The 18,069-nt window shown below is 39.4% G+C and overlaps 1 protein-coding gene and 1 long non-coding RNA gene across 2 annotated transcripts; one reads left to right on the plus strand and one right to left on the minus strand.

Annotated features, from left to right (window-relative positions):
- Window positions 1-150: 150 nt before the first annotated feature.
- On the plus strand, window positions 151-7,152 carry LOC117455022 (uncharacterized). The gene is made up of 3 exons (XR_004553054.2): window positions 151-273; window positions 351-430; window positions 3,236-7,152. It is a non-coding gene; the product is annotated as an uncharacterized lncRNA (long non-coding RNA).
- Window positions 7,153-9,938: 2,786 nt separating this feature from the next.
- LOC117453287 (cell adhesion molecule 2-like) lies at window positions 9,939-14,206 on the minus strand. Its single transcript, XM_034092109.1, has 8 exons — window positions 14,137-14,206; window positions 12,849-13,196; window positions 12,550-12,753; window positions 11,538-11,798; window positions 11,198-11,279; window positions 11,013-11,073; window positions 10,538-10,719; window positions 9,939-10,429 (listed from the first exon to the last, which is right to left on the minus strand). Exons 1-8 carry the CDS (start codon window positions 14,204-14,206, stop codon window positions 10,375-10,377), a joined length of 1,263 nt encoding a protein of 420 aa, XP_033948000.1. The 3' UTR covers window positions 9,939-10,374.
- Window positions 14,207-18,069: the final 3,863 nt, after the last annotated feature.

An 18,069-nucleotide genomic window follows, 5' to 3' on the forward strand; every position in this document is an offset into this window, starting at 1 on the left:
GCACAAAACATACTACCAATAGAAATACATTGCTTTTAAAATTGTTTTGTGTGACACGAAAAAAAGAGGAAACTCGTGTTGGTGAACAGGAATCAATAGATTAAATGTCGTGACTATAACAGGAAATGCCGTGAGACTGGATTGGTTTGGCTCTTTATGTATATTAATCGTCTAAAGAGGAAGTACATCTAGTCTGTTAACAGCCTGATATCCGTCTTCTGCTCATTGACGACAGAGGAAAGGCATCTTTCAACACGTCGTTCCTCCTTCACTGTGAGTAGAAACAGTTTATTGATGTAATGATTCTGTAAACCTCCTGTGGACATTATTTAATCTGGCATGTTTTATAGTCTCACAGAGATGAGAGGAGCAGCTATGAGTTTCACTGCAGCAGCGAGTGGATTAGTTGTCTTCCTGCTCTCTGTGTCAGGTACTGTACATCTACACTTATATTCATCACATGAACAGAGGGGATTCTGGGAAATGTGGGACTTGTTAAAATCAGATCATCTGTGAAAATAAGTGGGATGGATTTGTGTAAACGGTTAACTCCGTGAAGCAATACAATAATTGAAAAATAAAATCTTTCTCTGCCAGGTACTCTACACTCTTGCTTACCTTCGTCACATACATACTGATCTTTTATTGAACCACCTTGTTCTTTGCAAACAAAAAGCTTTGATTGCATCTAGATTATTATTATATTTTTAGTAGCTTGTGCCTTCATCTTGTTCCTTATTTACAACTGGACCTTAGTTTATGACCCCATCATAGTCATTCTTCTTATTCATGTTTAATAATGTAAGGTGATCTTCAGTTGTCTTAGTTTCACTCTTGTCACTGAATTGAACTCTGCTATAATCTCTCTGGCTGCTACTTTTCTTTGAGTTTTGTTTTCTTGTGTTTTTATTTCTCAACTTCTCTTGTGTCACCATAACTCTGTACCAAACCCTTCTAGTTCCTTCTCTCCTCTCTGACCTCAGTGTTACTGTATATTCCCACACTCTGAGTTAAAAGCTGTCCTTTACTCGAATCATCTGCATAACATATCAGTGTGCTTATCACCTTAACAAGCGTTAAAATGAGAATATAGTGCATGCATAACTGTTCCATCCTCTCTCTCTGTGAAAACATTTTGCTTTGTTTTTTTCTTAAGACGACTTAAAGAATCTCCAGCTCTGTTTTTATTAAGTTAAGTGATTTAGAGAGATATTCTTATTCTAAGTCATAACATATTGACTCAACTCTTAGCGATCATACCTCTGCACCAAACCCTTCTAGTTCCTTCTCTCCTCTCTGACCTCAGTGTTATATTGCCACACCCTGAGCAAAAAGCAGTCTTCTTCTTTTTCTTATCTGTATATCAGACGGAAGCTGCTCACACCTCAGTGTTCTGCATTTATTGTTATTTGTCACACTTACCTCAGCAGCAACCTGACCACAGAGCGAACAGAGAGGGAACTGGACAGAGAGTCTCACACTATTCTAATTAATGTGATCGCTAATCTGACCTCAGATCTGACCTGTTCATTTATATGAAGGCATTTTCCAATCTCGTGTCAAACTGAACCCTTTTTGCGTAGACTTCTGTTCTACCTGGTTTGATTAAGAAACAACAAAGCCAAAGAGTATCATTGGTTTTAAAGTGCCATAGAAGGAATTCACGTGTTTTTCCAACCCAGTCTCACAAAAAAACGTGTAATAACTACGTTGGTCCACAACTTGGGACGTAGTATTTCTACAAAAACGCCTCTGAAATTGTAAGATCCCTACATTTTTTCACCATTCAATCCAATGGCTGGCGTCTATGTCACGTGATCTTCAAATGTCTCCATGCAGAAAAAAATACATGGCATTTTCCAATCTTTCTGTGCCCTGAATGTAAAACTCAGCATACACTTTTTTTTCATACATGTCCTTTTTTTTTAAAGGACATGTATGAAAATAATTACCAAACAATATTGATTAATCCAAATTGATCCATTTATCCAAAATGCAACATCTGAGAAAGTCACATTAACATTTAAAGCATTTGTGAATGACCCGGGTCTCTCTGAATCTCCAGATGCTCCAAAGCTCCCCTCTGTGTCAGTGAGTCCCTCTGCTGAAAAAGAGGAGGGCAGTTCAGTGACTCTGACCTGTAGCAGTGATGCTAACACAGCAGCTAACTACAGCTGGTACAAGGGGGATCAAAATGCAAATCTTTCTTATTTCAATGAAGGACCACAGCTTGTCTTCAGCTCCATCCAGTCCTCTGACTCTGGGTTATTACTCTGTCTGTATTATGTTGGGTCTGCTACTTTTTCAGGGTTTTGTCCACTTGTTATGTCTCAACTTCTCTCATGTCGCCATAACTCTGCACCAAACCCTTCTAGTTCCTTCTCTCCTCTCTGACCTCAGTGTTATATTTCCACGCTCTGAGTTTAAAGCAGTCTTCTTCTTTTTCTTATCTGTATATCAGACAGAAGCTGCTCACACCTCAGTGTTCTGCATTTATTGTTATTTTCACACTGACCTCAGCAGCAACCTGACCACAGAGCGAACAGAGAGGGAACTGTTCAGAGAATCACACACTATTCTAATTAATGTGATCGCTAATCATTCACTGTTCATTTATATGAAGGCATTTTCCAATCTTCCTTTGCCCTGACTTTGTAAAACCAGGGCCGTCCCTCCCTACAGGCCGATCATGCAGGCTGCATGGGGCCTCACATTGCACAGGGGGCCTCGGCTTATGAGCTCGGCTTGTGCGCAGTTCTCAGCCCAGTTCTCCGCGCAATATATATGTACAGGAGGAAGAGTGATAAACTGTCTGTCTAGTTGGCTTACATAACAGTTACAGTTTACAGCCTAAAAAACATGGAGCATTTTTCCCCTTTTATTCATTTTTATGTCAATTTGCACATTTCATGGTGATGCTCAGCCTCTCCCCTTAACTCCTAACAGTCAGCATCATGTCAACCACAACACAGAGAAATACAGATAGAAATGTGTGTGTAGTTGTTGATACATTGCTGACAGAGAGAACTACATTTGAATACAGATTTAAGAAATATCAGTTTTAGAGCATGTCATAAGCATGTTTTGTCTTGACTATATTACAACTATATTATAATAAAATAATATAGTATTTATATTATTGAATTGATTATGATTACTATTAGTAGAAGTAGTGTATTTGCATTTGTGACGACCCCTCCACACCACGTGGGGTGCCGTCTGGTTGTGTTTGCAGGTTCCTTTGCCTGACGAGCTGCATAAGCCTTGATGAGCTACACCTGGCCGGAAGCCTTCAAGAAAGAGCCCAGCCGGATACGTCGCTCTCTCACTCCTTTGGGCACTCTCTCTGCGCCAGCTTCAGGGACTTGTTGCTGGTGTCCATTTAGTAGTGATAGCAAAATGAAGCTTTGAATGAAGCATCGAACCACTTGGACAATTGTGTCGGAAATAGGTTCATTTCTCGAAGCTTCAGTTACAGCGACCTCTCCTGGCGAAGTGCAAGGCTGCAGTGGGTTTAACGTATCTTTGCTTTGAAAAATATTCGATGCACACACACACTAAGACTGAATATCATGTTCTATTTGCAATTAAAGATTGATAATTGTGTGCATTGGGTTATTGAGAAGAGACTCTATATAGAGTACTGGACATTTTTTTGGGAGGAGACGGCCTTTTATCAGTTATTAAAGTATTAAAGTTGAAAAGCAATGATTAAAAGTACATCCATTCCGGGCTTTGAACCAGCTGCGCGGAGGACATCGCCGCATTCTGGCCGCCGGCTCTACCCACTGGGCTATCTATTCCTTGAAATATTGGACTGTTTTTATATTAGTGATAATTGTCTTTTAGTTCAGAACTTCTCCACATTTCGAAGTGTTTCCCGAGCCAGAACGACCTATCTTTCTTCCTGGCTTGCTCTATAATGATCCAATTCAAATGTAATGCCAACAACAACTCAACAGCAACAACCCACACATTGCACATTGTTTAGAGCGGTCATAAAGTGTTGAAGCGCTCAAATTCAAAACTGTTTCAACCTGTGACCTGTCAGAATCGAGACGAGGCAGTGCATTGAATCGCGTGACTGGACCGTGAACCAGTCAAGTGATTCATTCAGGAAATAAAGCAGTTGCTGGTTCGGACGTCACATGTCACGTGATTTGAAGCAGTTGCTGCTTCTGACGTCATATATCACGTGATTTGAAGCAAGCTTCGAAGCACTGCTTCTATGAAATAGGAAGTCCAGGGTTGAAGCTCCGTTCGAAGCTTCAGTGTCAAACTGTCATCACTACCATTTAGTGTTGTGTTTAAACAAATAAACTATATATTCTTACCTCTCGCCTCCCTGCTTTATGTTACAGCCCACGAGCCGGGTTGTAACATATGGGGGCTCGTGGTTGAACCTGGTCGTTTCGGAGGTAACTTTCGAAAATGGAGTTGTTGTGTTGTGAACAGAGAGGAACTTAACACACAGCTGTAGCGTGTTACGAGCAGTGGGCCGTGATGGGGCGCACAGCTGGTTGTTTGGGAGTAGTCTTGACGAGGGTAAGTGTTTCGTTGTGAACAACACACTCTCACTCCATAATCGTCCAAGAGCGACGTTTAGTCAGGGTCCCGTGGCGTGCAGTTATGACGCTCCTAGGCTCCTTCAGCTTCATAAAGGGACGCAAATAGCTCTCAACTGATTGCAATGTATTCCCATCTGCGGCGGGATTTGATGCTCATGGAAGCACGGCATTCGTTTGTGTCGGCTGCCCTTAAAAAGGCAATGTGAGCGTCCATTCTCATTGGATAACGGAGAATTGTACACCCGGATGTAAGTATTCCCCTTACTGTCGATTGATTTTACAGTGATATCTGCACTACTCATCGACTAAAACACCAGATTATCCTTGTTGATTACACAACATTGATTGGTTTAAATTGTGTGCAATGCTTTTGTATTTTCCCCCTTCGATTCGGAGAAACAAATATTTTTTCGGAGTAAAGGATGGCAGAAGACACTACACTACCCAGAATTATTCACATTGCATAGAGTTACATGTAGTTGTTTTGTAGGGATATAACCATCACAGCTCATTACAATTGTGTATCATGCTTCCTTTTTTATAACTGTTATAAGGACCCTTTTCTTGTGCTCTGTATAACATGTGTTTACATTTTCCTTGTGCTGGTCTGAATTGATTTGAATTAATTAGGGCCGGGACTTTAACGCGTTAATTAAGATGAATTATTTACACAAAAATTAACGCGTTTTAATCGCACTTTAATCGCACTTATTTTTGCACAGCGGAACGTTTCTCACTGGATGAGTTTCAGGCGTACCGATTATACTGGAGCACCAACTAACGTTCATGACTTCAGCATGGGACTTCAAACAACAACAAACCACGGTGAACAATAGTCAAACATGAACGAACAAGCTGATGAGACCGCTTTGGTCGGCCCCGTGGATGGGAAATGTTGTTTTAAAAAACGGACGGATGGAAGCGTCGATAAGAGCACGGTTGTGTGCAAATTATGCAAAAAAGAATTTGCATATTACCGCAGCACATCAAGCCTAAAGTATCACCTAAATGCAAAGCATGTAGCGGCTAGCATGTAGCAGTTAGCCCGACACCGAGTGCAAGGAACCACACCCTGACCCAACCCACACTCAACCAGACGACTGGTTTCAGGGCCAGGATAAGTAAGTCCACGTCTGAGAGAATAACCAGCTCCCTGGGCTGCACTCGACTGTATACCACTTGGAGTAAAATCCATGTGAAAATTGCTTCTCACTGTTCTCAGGTCAAATATGTATATTTGATTAAAAATGCGATTAATTTCGATTAATTAATTACAAAGCCTCTAATTAATTAGATTAATTTTTTTAATCGAGTCCCAGCTCTAGAATTAATACAAAAATATATCCATACTACTGTAGTGGCATTACCTGTGATGTCAAAATAAAACAATCGCATGTGTCTGCTTAAAATAAAAACGCTGGAAACTGTCAAAAGAAAATAAGCTGCAGTGATGAAAGTGTCACACTGAGTGAGTAAAGAGTGTGACCCCAGCACAGCCACAGTCCTGCTCTTCACTGCACATGGTGGTGTTGTAGCTACATGCGTTAGCTGATCTAGTTGCAGTTTCCCACTGCTGCCACTAGGTTAAAGTAAAGAGTCATATTTCACTGATAGAAAACTATTTCCAAGAGCCTGCGAGTATAATTATATACATTGTGTGTAGACCATACTGTATTTATAAAGGTGTAGAAACTCCTTCTTCCCACATGCTTTGTCTGCCATGATTTTCTTTAATTTACCTTTCCATCTTATAGGTTGTACACCTGTTATTACGACTCTTCTGGATTTCATGTGTTTACATTTGTCTTATTCTGTTCTGTATTATTTTTGCTTTAATAAAAAAGGTTAAGATTGCCAGTATTTCCATAACCTGTGATTTCAAAATGGAAAAAAGGCATGTCTTTGCTTGACATAACAACACTGAAAACAGTAAATAAATAAAAAGCTGCAGTGATGAAAGTCCAGTGACAGGATACATTAGAAGGCAACAAGTACTCCAACTCATACAACCAAATGGGTCGATTGTTCAAACGCTTAATACGACCTATAATTACGTTTTAAAGTTGTTGACCTCTAGTGCTCCCGTTGAATGCAAATGTTACAGACGGTCGTTTATTCACAAATAACTCTCTCTGTAAAATCCTAAATTGTAGAATAGTTTGGCCATTAAAACATTTTTTGATTAGATTTCTAGCGAGAAGTGTATATTGTAACAGATTGACCTAAACACATCACATTTTACTCCATATACATACGTTTAGACGAAACAGACAAGTGAAGGACCATTGACAACTCTGCAATTGGAAACAATGTTCAGAAAAGTTTCAATTTGAGCTTCTCCCTTAAATATATATATAAACTTTCCACATAATTACATTTCAAATAATTGTTACATTGGTTTATTTCTCACATTCACATACATTTATATCGTCGTGAGGATGAAATGAGCCAAAGCATGATGATAACAGAATGTTGTTTTTATTATAATACTGTCATCCCATTGTATTCAGCACATTGTAACTGCACATATTGTATTCAAATTGTATTTCTACCAATAAACCTATATTTCAACCATATTCAATGTAAATATAATAGCTAAGAAATAGCTTCACATCCCAAATAAAAAGTGCTAAATCAAAGTACTATTTGTCGGTTACCACAGAAAACCTGAATAATCCTAGGAAATTTTGGAAAGCCATAAAATCGATTTCCACTGGTGATATCCCAAATGAGCTACCTCCGTGCCTTACCACAGCATCTGGCATTATATCAGACAGGGCTACTATGCTAAATTGTTTTAATAAGCATTTTGTGTCTTGTGGCTCTCTGTTTGGCTGTGTGGCTCCTGTGAACGCTCCAATCCTTGACTCTGAACAATGTGGTCTGGAAAACCCTTTCAGTTTTACTCCTTTAACTGTTGGTATTGTTCATGAAGCATTATCCAAGTTAGATCCTAGGAAACCGGCTGGCCCGGACAACGTAGAACCTTTCTTTTTAAAGATAGCTGCAGATTTTATTGCTCCACCTCTTACTTCTCTTTTTAACCTCTCCCTCAGCACGAACACAATTCCAAAAGTATGGAAGTCTGCTTATGTCTTGCCTTTACTGAAAGGAGGGGAGGCAACTATTTTAAATAACTATAGGCCAATCTCTAAATTGTCAGTTCTGGCTAAGGTGCTTGAACGCTTAGTGAGTGAACAAGTAAAGGAGTTTTTATGTATAAATGATATCCTGTCTAAACATCAGTCAGGATTCAGAAAGAAACACAGCACCATCACTGCCACAATGAAAGTGGTAAATGACATTACTACTATTTTAGATAATAAGCAGAGTTGTGCAGCTCTGTTTATTGACCTTTCCAAAGCGTTTGACACCGTTGATCATCGCATCTTAAAGCAGAGGCTACTCAGTATAGGCATATCCAGCCATGCAGTGGGGTGGTTTGTGAACTACCTCTCTGAAAGGTCCCAATGTGTTCACTTTGATGGGCTGTCTTCTGAGTGGTTAAACATTTATAATGGTGTACCACAAGGTTCTGTTTTAGGACCACTTTTATTCTCCATATATATTAACAGCGTAGGTGATAATGTGGATGAAGCTACTTTACATTTTTATGCGGACGATACTGTAATGTATTGTGCAGGTCCCTCCATTAAAGAGGCTGTTGTTAAATTACAAGCTGTTTTTAACACTATTCAGACTCAGCTCTCTGAACTAAAGCTTCTTTTAAATGTTGAGAAAACCAAGGTAATGCTCTTTTCAAAAGCTAAAAAGACTCCAGAGCCTGTTTTAGATATTGTAACTACGCAAGGAACAAAACTTGAAGTTGTTGCCTGTTACAAATACCTGGGTATCTGGCTTGATGATTGTCTCTCTTTTAAACTTCATGTCAATAACCTGCTAAAAAAACTGAGGGTTAGGCTAGGTTTCTTTTTCAGAAACAAGTCCTGTTTCTCGCTTGAGGCCAGGAAAAGGCTAGTCACTGTGACCTTTTTACCTGTGCTGGACTATGGGGATTTGTTGTATATGAATGCACCTGCCAATTACCTGAGCAAATTGGATGCTGCGTATCACAGTGCTCTGAGATTTGTCACAAATTGTAAAGCGCTTACACATCACTGTACACTGTATACCAAGGCAGGTTTACCATCTCTCTCTGTACGGAGGCTCAGTCACTGGTACACTTTTATCTATAAAGCTTTGTTGGGTAAACTCCCGTATTATATCTGCTCGCTGATAACACAGAGAGTTGCAAGCAGCTATTGTCTGAGGTCACATGATGTGGTCTTGTTAGATGTGCCAAGAGCAAGGACTGTCTTCGGTAAGACAGCTTTTATGTGCGCAGCTCCACTTGCTTGGAACAATCTTCAGCAAGAATTGAAACTGAGCAATCTCATTCCTCTGCATGTTTTTAAAGCTAGGGTAAATGAAATGCTTGCCGATACAATGGGCACTTGTAAATGTCTATAACTATGTATCCTGTAAATATAATGTATAATGTCCTTTATTGTTTTATGTTTCATGTGGAACCTATATGCTGCAGGTCTCCCTTGAAAAAGAGATCTATGATCTCAATGGGACCAATCTGGTTAAATAAAGGTTTGAAATGAAATGAAATGAAATATTGCTATATTTGTTCATGTTATTATAGTTTTCTTAAAATCGTTTTTTAGCTGTGTTTTTATTTTTTGTTTTATGTGTATGTATGTGTGTATGCACCATAACACCAAGTCAAATTCTTCGTATGTGTTAACCTACTTGGTAATAAACCTGTTTCTGATTCTGATTTAAGATGATCCAATATCAGGATGCACAAACAACGTTTTCTGCTGAGTATCTGATTCAATTCTTGATTCAGGTAAAACACATTATTTTTAAAATAAATAAATTCTTTGGCAACATGTCTGTGATTTCATCAGTGGAAAAAGTGTAGATCAACTAATGCTTATTCCTTTGAAACACCCAGTGTAATATAAATAGCTAAACGTATCTTGCGATTATAAAAAATGTTTATTAGAATATTGAAAACAGTACACACATGTTATATCTAACCTGGGGAGTTGTTGCTGTACGTTAGCGTTAAGGAGCAGCGTCGTAACAGATGGGTCCTAGTATTGATTGTATTTTGTTTTTGATTGTTTGTGATGTTTAGCAGGTACACTTATTAATGTTTTATTTGGGGGTATCAATCCATACCTTCTTCATGTTCACTAAGTTTCTTTAACATGGTCATTTATATTGTGGGAGATATGGATGTGCAATATTTCAAGGCATTCCATCCATATCTAGTTGTGACATTTCAGATGAAAGGTGAAGTAGTCATGAAAATCATTAGGGTTTATTCTGTAAGTATACATATCTGTACCAAATGATATAACGATCCATCAGATTCTAAAGGATTAGGGCACAATAAAACAAACATTTCAGAAGAACGTATTTCAGTCAGTACAAGAAGAACATGAATACATATTGTAAAGTGAAATGAGAGATATGCACATAAGCCAGTTAGCTATTACTTTTTTTTTTACATAAAAATCATGTAACACAAGTTATATTTAAAAAGCAGCGCATTTAGTCTTGAATTACTTGAAATTAATAACAGCTTACCCATTCAGAGTAAAACAAAAATAAAAGCTGAACACTTAATATCATTTTAAGTTTCTCTAAGATATTAAATTGTCTCTATGGCACATTCTTGGAGAGGCTCATCCTGAGAAATATGTTTGAGAAATGTATATTAACCTGCGTAAATACATTATTGATTAGGAACAGAAGTATCACAGTTCAATTGCAAAGCCTGCTGTATTCAGTGGATTTTGGTGATCACGCTGTACAATTCAGCTGGATCCTCTGGTCTGGTCCTGAGAAATACATGATAATATCTCTTAATGACAATAGGCATACTAAATCAGTGAATATATTTCAAAGTTATGACATGAGGTAATGTTCCTGTGTGAGGAGCTGCTCACCTCGGGGCACAACTTTTGAAGTTGACGGCAGCGTACTCCGTTGCTTCCTGTGGCTCCGTGTGTCCGAGGTGTTGACCTGCTCTCATGTTGGAGTAAAGAGGTTCTGCTCGGTTGTTGGAGAAGTGGACGGTGGAATACTGAAGGTCATCCTGCTGCTCCCGCTGTCCCTGATCCGGTAGAGGCTGCCGGGTTAAAAACACTTTTAGCTACACATTTTTAAAAATAATAGGTATTTATTTTACAGAGGAATTCATCCAGACAGAAAAAGGCCAAAGCAACAGCAGCTGTGGTAATGGTGGAGACATTTCCCTGCTTCATCAACATGATGCTGTTTGACAGAAAATATTAAAGGACAAAAAGTAGGAACACTTTGGAATGTACAAGGAATGTATTTACATCTAAGACAAGAGTTGAAGAGATTGTGAGATGAATATGTTTATTTTGGTACTAATTTATGACATATGTCTACTCTCACCTCTTCCCTGTTGCCTGGTCTCTGCTCGAGCTCAGACGAGTCTCTGGAAGCCCGCTTTTTTCTGGTTAGCAGATTATATAAAATATAAATGATCAAATGTTTTAGTTCTGACAAATTCATGTTCAATGATTTAAAAAACAAACTGACTTTCATTGATTTACCAAACAACGATTAGATCTGCTCACCTGATCCACAGGAAGAAAGAGAGAGAAATGACAGCCAGGAGAACAACAGGGATTGTTACAAAAGGTAGTAGCCTCCATGGTCCTGAGAAACAGTGATCAACAGGGAACAGACAGTTAATACAGCAGTGTTTCTCTAATGGGGGTATACGTATGCAGAGTGGTACTTTGGAGTACTGCAGGGGGTGTGAGGTTTATTTTTCTTGAATGATAAATGTTACATACAAAATGTATTCAAAACTGTTAATAAAAAACATTTCATATTCAATGTTAGAGTGCTGCAATAAATGCAGATGTGAAAACAAGCACGCTTTGTGGTTGTACCTGAATGCATAAAATGTACCTTTCGCAACAATCTGAGTTAAGGTGGAGTTGCTACGTCCTAACTTGTTCTGGGCTCCACAGGAATAACTCCCACTGTGTTCAGCTCTGAAGTCAGTGATGGTGAAGACCTGTCCTGAAGCTTTTGGAGAGTCTTCATCCTCCTTGTACCAGGTGTAGTTAGCTGCTGGGTTAGCATCACTGCTACAGGTCAGAGTCACTGAACTGCCCTCCTCCATGTCAGCAGAGGGACTCACTGACACAGAGGGGAGCTTTGGAGCATCTGGAGGAGAAACAATCACATTTAATTTCAAGATGAGTTTTCACAGTGGAAGATATGTTTTAATTAATAATAGTTCATTAGAAAGTGGCAGGTAGAAGTTGATTTACTTTTCTATTAAAAACTGACAAAGAAGAGTAAATATACTGTTGAATGCTTAATTATTTATATAATATTGTTTTTATTTATGAAAATGTTCTCCTTAACTAAAACTAATGGTGAATGTAAACACATGCAGCTTTGACTTTGACCAGAGGTTGGAGCCTTTATGTAGGATTTGCATAAAGGTAAGCTTCAGGTAATAAGAATCATCTGTTTGTGGAGAGCAAACTGTTTTTTGACTGCTTGACGTTTTGCACAACTGGCATTGTGTTCATAATACTTTGCTAAGCATACATGCAATTTTGTCAAAACAACATTACTATCAAAAGATAATGAGTGCACACATTGGTCACTACACATATTTAGAAGGAGAGCGATAATCTTCATGTCATTTAACACATTTTTCCTTTTTTATTCTATAGACTGCAGCTGTTATTGTTGAAATATATCTTATTATCTATATTTTAAATCAAACTGAACAAAATCTACAGCCCATAAACATCATGTAAGTATAATTCAGAAGACACAGGAAATGAAGACACTGAACCAGGATCTTTGGACACTGACAGGTCTGCTGGCGACCTCTGGTGGGTAAATAATGAAAAACGAGTGCAATCATGTAATGTCAGTGGAAGACTGTAAGTAAACTCACACACTGCAGGAGAGGGGAATTCCTCATATCCCTTTAAAGCACAGGAATAACTGTCTGCTGACTCATAAGTGAAGTATGCATAAGGAGATGTATTTCCCTTCACTTCCTGTCTGTTCTTGAACCAGATGTAGGAAGTATGACCAGGTGGACAACTGTTGAGACAATGAGTCGACGATCCTGATCTGCTCACCTGCAACTGGAGATCTGAATGTATGGTAGAAATATACAAAAAAGATCAATCATGTTTATGTATAGAAATTAAAATAGAATGTTAAATGTTTGAGGACATTAACAGATACCTGTGACGGACAAAGTGACTGGATAACCCAAGTATACATCTAGGTTTGTTGTGAACTTGAACCTGTACTCAGCTGAGTCGCTCTCTGTCAGGTTTCTGATTCTCAGAGTGCAGATGTTGTTTTCACAGAGATCCTCTACACGACCTGCATACTCTGCGTCTGTGGTCAGATCTACACGTTCACCATCTTCCTTTTTAGTAAACCAGAATGTTTTCTCCCCTGTGTTTTCACCATCATCCCATGTAGATCGGTATGTGTAGCTGCAGTTTATCTCCAATGTTGATCCTTTCACTGCACAGATCTCAGTAGAAGAGCAAGTCACTCCCCAGCCATCCAGACCCTGAACCACTGAAACACAGAGCACATCAGACACTAGTATCAAAGTTAATTAATTAAGTTAACAATTAGTAATGGACACAAAGTGGATACAATTATGAACATAGATTTTGGGGTAAATGTAACCAGGAGAAGCTTTTACATCTCAGAGTATCAGCAGTTATTATCATAAAGTCTAACTATAACTCTAGCTGAACTGAAAATGAGAATTTTACGAGATATGTATCAGAGTTTATCATTGTAGGGATGCAGGGATACCTAAGGATAGAACAGAGGACGAACATGTTGCGTGTGGGAAAGAGAAACTCCTTCTGAAGGGAACACATGGATTTTAGCCTTTGCAGACCATTTACATCCACACAAACCTATATAACACACTACAGGGAACAGAAGAGCCCTTTCCTTTTGAATTTACATAATCAATGCATGTTCAGGGATCATATTAATTATACAGGTCTGTGCTTTTCTTGTTCAGTTTCCTCTCTGTTCACTCTGTGTTCAGGGTGCTGAGGACTTAGGTGTTCAAAGTAAATGTAAATGCAGTACACTGAGTGAGCTGCTTCTCTCTGATATACAGATAAGACAAAAGCTGAGGACTGCCATCAACTCAGAAATAAAACACTGATGTCAGAGATAAGAGAATGAACGAACAGCATTTTGTGCAGAGGTATGGCGACATAAGGGAGGTTGAGAGACAGTACGTAATGTCTTAAGTAATTTGTAGACAGTTACTTTATGCAAAATACAACAGAAAAGTACATTGAACAACACAGGGAAAGATCTTCCCAATATCCATTACAAGTGTCACAAAAAAACTGAAAATTTCTAGGTGTTTCTAAATTCTATACACAATTTAATTGCATTGCTTTTGGGAAGTTTGAATTTCACAAAACTCAGATCTACTCATTTACCCACATGATTTGCTTTGAATGAAAGTGTAGATGTACAGTACCTGACACAGAGAGCAGGAAGACAACCAATCCACTCACTGCTGCAGTTAAACTCATAGCTGCTCCTCTCATCTCTGTGAGACTATAAAACATGTCAGATTAAATAATGTTCACAGGAGGTTTACAGAATCATTACATCAATAAAATGTTTCTACTTACAGTGAAGGAGGAACCATGTGTTCAAAGATGCCTCTCCTCTGTCGCCAATCTCTTTAGATAATTAATATGCATGATGAGCGATATGCCAGTAACGCCCATCACATAGGAAAGGTGGGTTTCTGCCAATATGCCACTGACACTTGAAAAGAGCATTTAAAATGATAAGGGTAAAATAGTTCCTCTCTATGAGCACTGAGGACGTCACACAGTCTGCAGGTGTAGTGAAGGAACAGGAATGCATTAACCTCTGAACCATGAGGCAGTTTAACTAAAGAGGATGAAGGCCACAGTATTGATTATAAGAGAGAATGGAAAATTACACATCATTTTTTCTTGGTTTGATTCTTATCTCTGTGGTCAGGTTGCTTCTAAGAAATGCAGAACACTGAGACAAACTTAGTGGCAAACCAACATGAACATGTCACCACATAATCAAGTAAACTGGTACGGTTAAGACACATAATGTTGATATGTTGATGTTAATTAGAAAGACCATTTTAAATAACTTTGGCTTGTTTGGGTTGATAAGTTAAATAAAATACAAGCAGATATGTCCTATATTTTAAATTGAAATAAAACGACCCCACACCATGCAGCAAACTTTAATATCAATGATCTTCATGTTTAGATACCAATGGAGGTAGGACAGGAAATAAGTATGTTTGTAGTTTGGGTTAACTGATCTTTTAAAGCAGACTGTTAGAGTCATTTTCCTTTTGTTATTATTGTCTGAATGTTAGGCTTAATAATAATATAAATTAGATTAAACTATATAGTCATATTATGGTTTAAAATGTATTAATTTAAGGCTCACTTATTATTTGCTATATGTGCGTCAGTATCACGTGCATGGCTATGCCTATATATGGTAAGTTGATAGGACACAGCTGAGGGTGATGAGACGGGGATACGGAAAAGTCTTTTGACCGTGCTCTTTTTGTTCTGTTGGAGACTGAAACTTTTATTAAGTATGAAGCGAAGAAATGTGTCCTCCTGTTTATATGCCGTCTGGACCAATCAATAAAGCTCATCTAATTCAACCACGATCTCCGCTTAATTTGTTTGGAAACAAAGAGAGACGCGTCAGAAACCACAACCCCGATAGAGGTGGCTATTAAGACAAGGAGTAAAAGGCCACCACACAGACGGTGGAGTGATACGGAGGGATGAAGCCTGGATGTGCCACAGGTATGAGTCCATACTAGAGGACAGTGAAACATCAGATACTGAATCAGGACCCTGAAACACAGTTGATATACATCAAGACTGCAGCATAGATTGTAGCTTTACCACAACTATATCCATCACTGAAGAGCAGGACTGTGGCTGTGCTGTGGTCACACACTTTACTCACTCAGTGAAGAGGCACTTCAATATTTAAGTCTGCCCGTTTTCACCTTGTTGGCAAATAATGGACTTTCATTATTTTTTCATCTGTTTGCAGTGTTTTCTTATCAAGCACACGCATGCAATTCAAACTATTTTATTGTTATAAAAATATCACTCGTCACCGGCTTGGTCTTCAATATCAGGATACATGTCTTTATTATCCTTGCAAGAATAGAAGTTTCACACAGAGCTGCATGGGACACATAGTGTTAGAGTTGAGTGAAGCAGGTAGGACCCCCTCTCTTCGATTTTTGCTCTACGCTGTCATTAGAGGCAGTCGCAATGTCTACAGGCTCGCACTACCGGTTAGCATCTGGCATCTGTTAGCATCTAGCTCTCCTGCTTACAAACTTTTAGCCATCCCTGCTTATACAAGTAGTAGTTTTAGTTGTCTGCTATCTGCCGAGGCCTACTCCCACCTGTCGAGTACGGCTGTACTGAGGTGTTTTTCCTCCGGAGACGTCGCGAAAAGACGGAGCGGCTCCACCTGTTGCTGCCTGCGATCTGCGATCTACAGAGGCCTGCTCCCACCTGTAGAATACGGCTGTACTGGAGAGGTTTTTATCCCGGAGTCGTCGCGGAGAGACGGAGTGGATCCACGCTTCGGGCTTGGCCTGCTTCCACCGGGCGTGTGCTGCTGTACGGAGGAGGATTTTACCACCGCTGGGGCCTGTTTTCCACCTGTCCTGGTCCTGCTGTTGCAGAGGCCTGCTTTCACACCGGGGATACCACGGAGGGACCGGAGCTCTTCCACGCTGCTGTTTTCTCCTGTCCTTTGCTGCTGTGCTGATTTTGCTCCAGGAACATCGCGGATACTGTGTGCTGGTCTGGGAAAATGGCCCATATAGGGATTCTGCTGTGCCTGTTAACTGTTTTGGACTATGAGAAGATCTCTAGTCATTCTGAGAAGTCTACTGGATTCAGGTCTGTTCTGCCACCTGCAGTGGGCACCCCCTGCAAAGGTTCGGATGTGTTGCTCAAACAATTACCGGTTGCCTTGTCACAGACAATCTGCTCGACAAAATATGTTTGTCTTTTTTGTTTTCCTGCGATGATGGTTCTTCAGGACTGGTTCTTAAGCTCTAATCACACTCCCGCATACTTTTCCGGTGTTTCTAAATTAGATGACAATGTATGTGTGTCGTTTAAGAGGAAGATATGCCTGTTTTTGTTGTTGTTATTACTGTCAGGAAATGTACAACCTAACCCTGGTAAACCCAGTAGTAGTAGTCAGATCGCTACTCCTGCTGATTTTAGCAGGAGTTGGGTTTCATCCACTTGAATGTGTGCAGTCTGTTAAGTAAACTAGATTTTGTCCGCATCTGGGCTAGCTCGACTGACGCTGACGTCATTGTTTTATCAGAAACATGGCTAAATAAATCTATTTTGGCCTCTAACATTGCCTTAAATGGTTATAATGTGTATCGTTCCGACCGGCCTAATAAAGGTGGTGGCGTTGCCATTTATGTTAAGAATAAGTTCAGTGTAACCACGTTAGTTTCCAAATCTATCAGTAAGCAATTCGAATTTTTAGCCTTAAATATAGAAGTGGCAAAGGGGCAACAGGTAATGGTGGTGGGCTGTTACAGACCCCCCTCAGCTGGCAAGGACTCCTTGTCTTCGCTAGCAAATCTTTTATCGCAACTAGACTACAAGGAAATAGTGCTACTTGGAGATTTTAACTGGGACTGGTTAACTGCAGTGTCAGAGGATTTTAAAAACCTTTGTATCTCTTTGAATGTTACTCAGATTGTTGACAGTCCTACTCGCCCTAACATTAAGTCCCCTAATAAATCCTCCCTAATTTATCTCATTTTAACTAATGCTCCCTATAAATACTTACCTGTGGGAGTATTTGCGAATGAGTGATCACTGTGTTGTAGCCACAATTAGGGACACTCAGGTTCAAAAGGTTAAACCTTGTATTATTATTAAGAGAGACATAAAACATTTTGTGGAGCAGGGTTTTGTTCATGATCTGTTTGGGTTTGATTGGGGAAAAATCGATCCGTGTGCCGATATAGAAACTGCATGGTCTTATTTGTATCTTGGTTTTATGGAGATCATTGATAGACATACACCCCTGCGTACATTTAGAGTGAAGGGACGAGACAATCCTTGGTTTTCTGCTGAACTGTCCAGTCTCCTTCATGAGAGAAACAAGGCCTGGGCAAAGGCTAGGCAATCAGGCTCAGAGGTAGAATGGCAGCTAAGGAATAGCTTCACTTCAAATGTCAAAAGTGCAAAGTCGAAGTACTATGTGTCAGTTACCACAGAAAACCTAAATAATCCTAGGAAATTTTGGAAAGCCATAAAATCGATATCCACCGGTGAGATCCGTAATGAGCTACCTCTGTGCCTTACCACAGCATCTGGCTCTTTATCGG

Source organism: Pseudochaenichthys georgianus, chromosome 1 (assembly GCF_902827115.2).
Source record: "Pseudochaenichthys georgianus chromosome 1, fPseGeo1.2, whole genome shotgun sequence".
Lineage (NCBI taxonomy): Eukaryota > Metazoa > Chordata > Actinopteri > Perciformes > Channichthyidae > Pseudochaenichthys > Pseudochaenichthys georgianus.

Bases quoted from the DNA above. Each gene is read 5' to 3' on its own strand.
- LOC117453287 (XM_034092109.1), bottom strand. From the start codon at position 14,206: ATGAGAGGAGCAGCTATGAGTTTAACTGCAGCAGTGAGTGGATTGGTT. The intron at 12,754-12,848 runs GTATCTGTTAAT...CCATACATTCAG, and splicing joins AGTCACTTTGTCCGTCACAG to ATCTCCAGTTGCAGGTGAGC. The intron at 11,280-11,537 runs GTACATTTTATG...ACTGTTTCTCAG, and splicing joins AACTCAGATTGTTGCGAAAG to GACCATGGAGGCTACTACCT.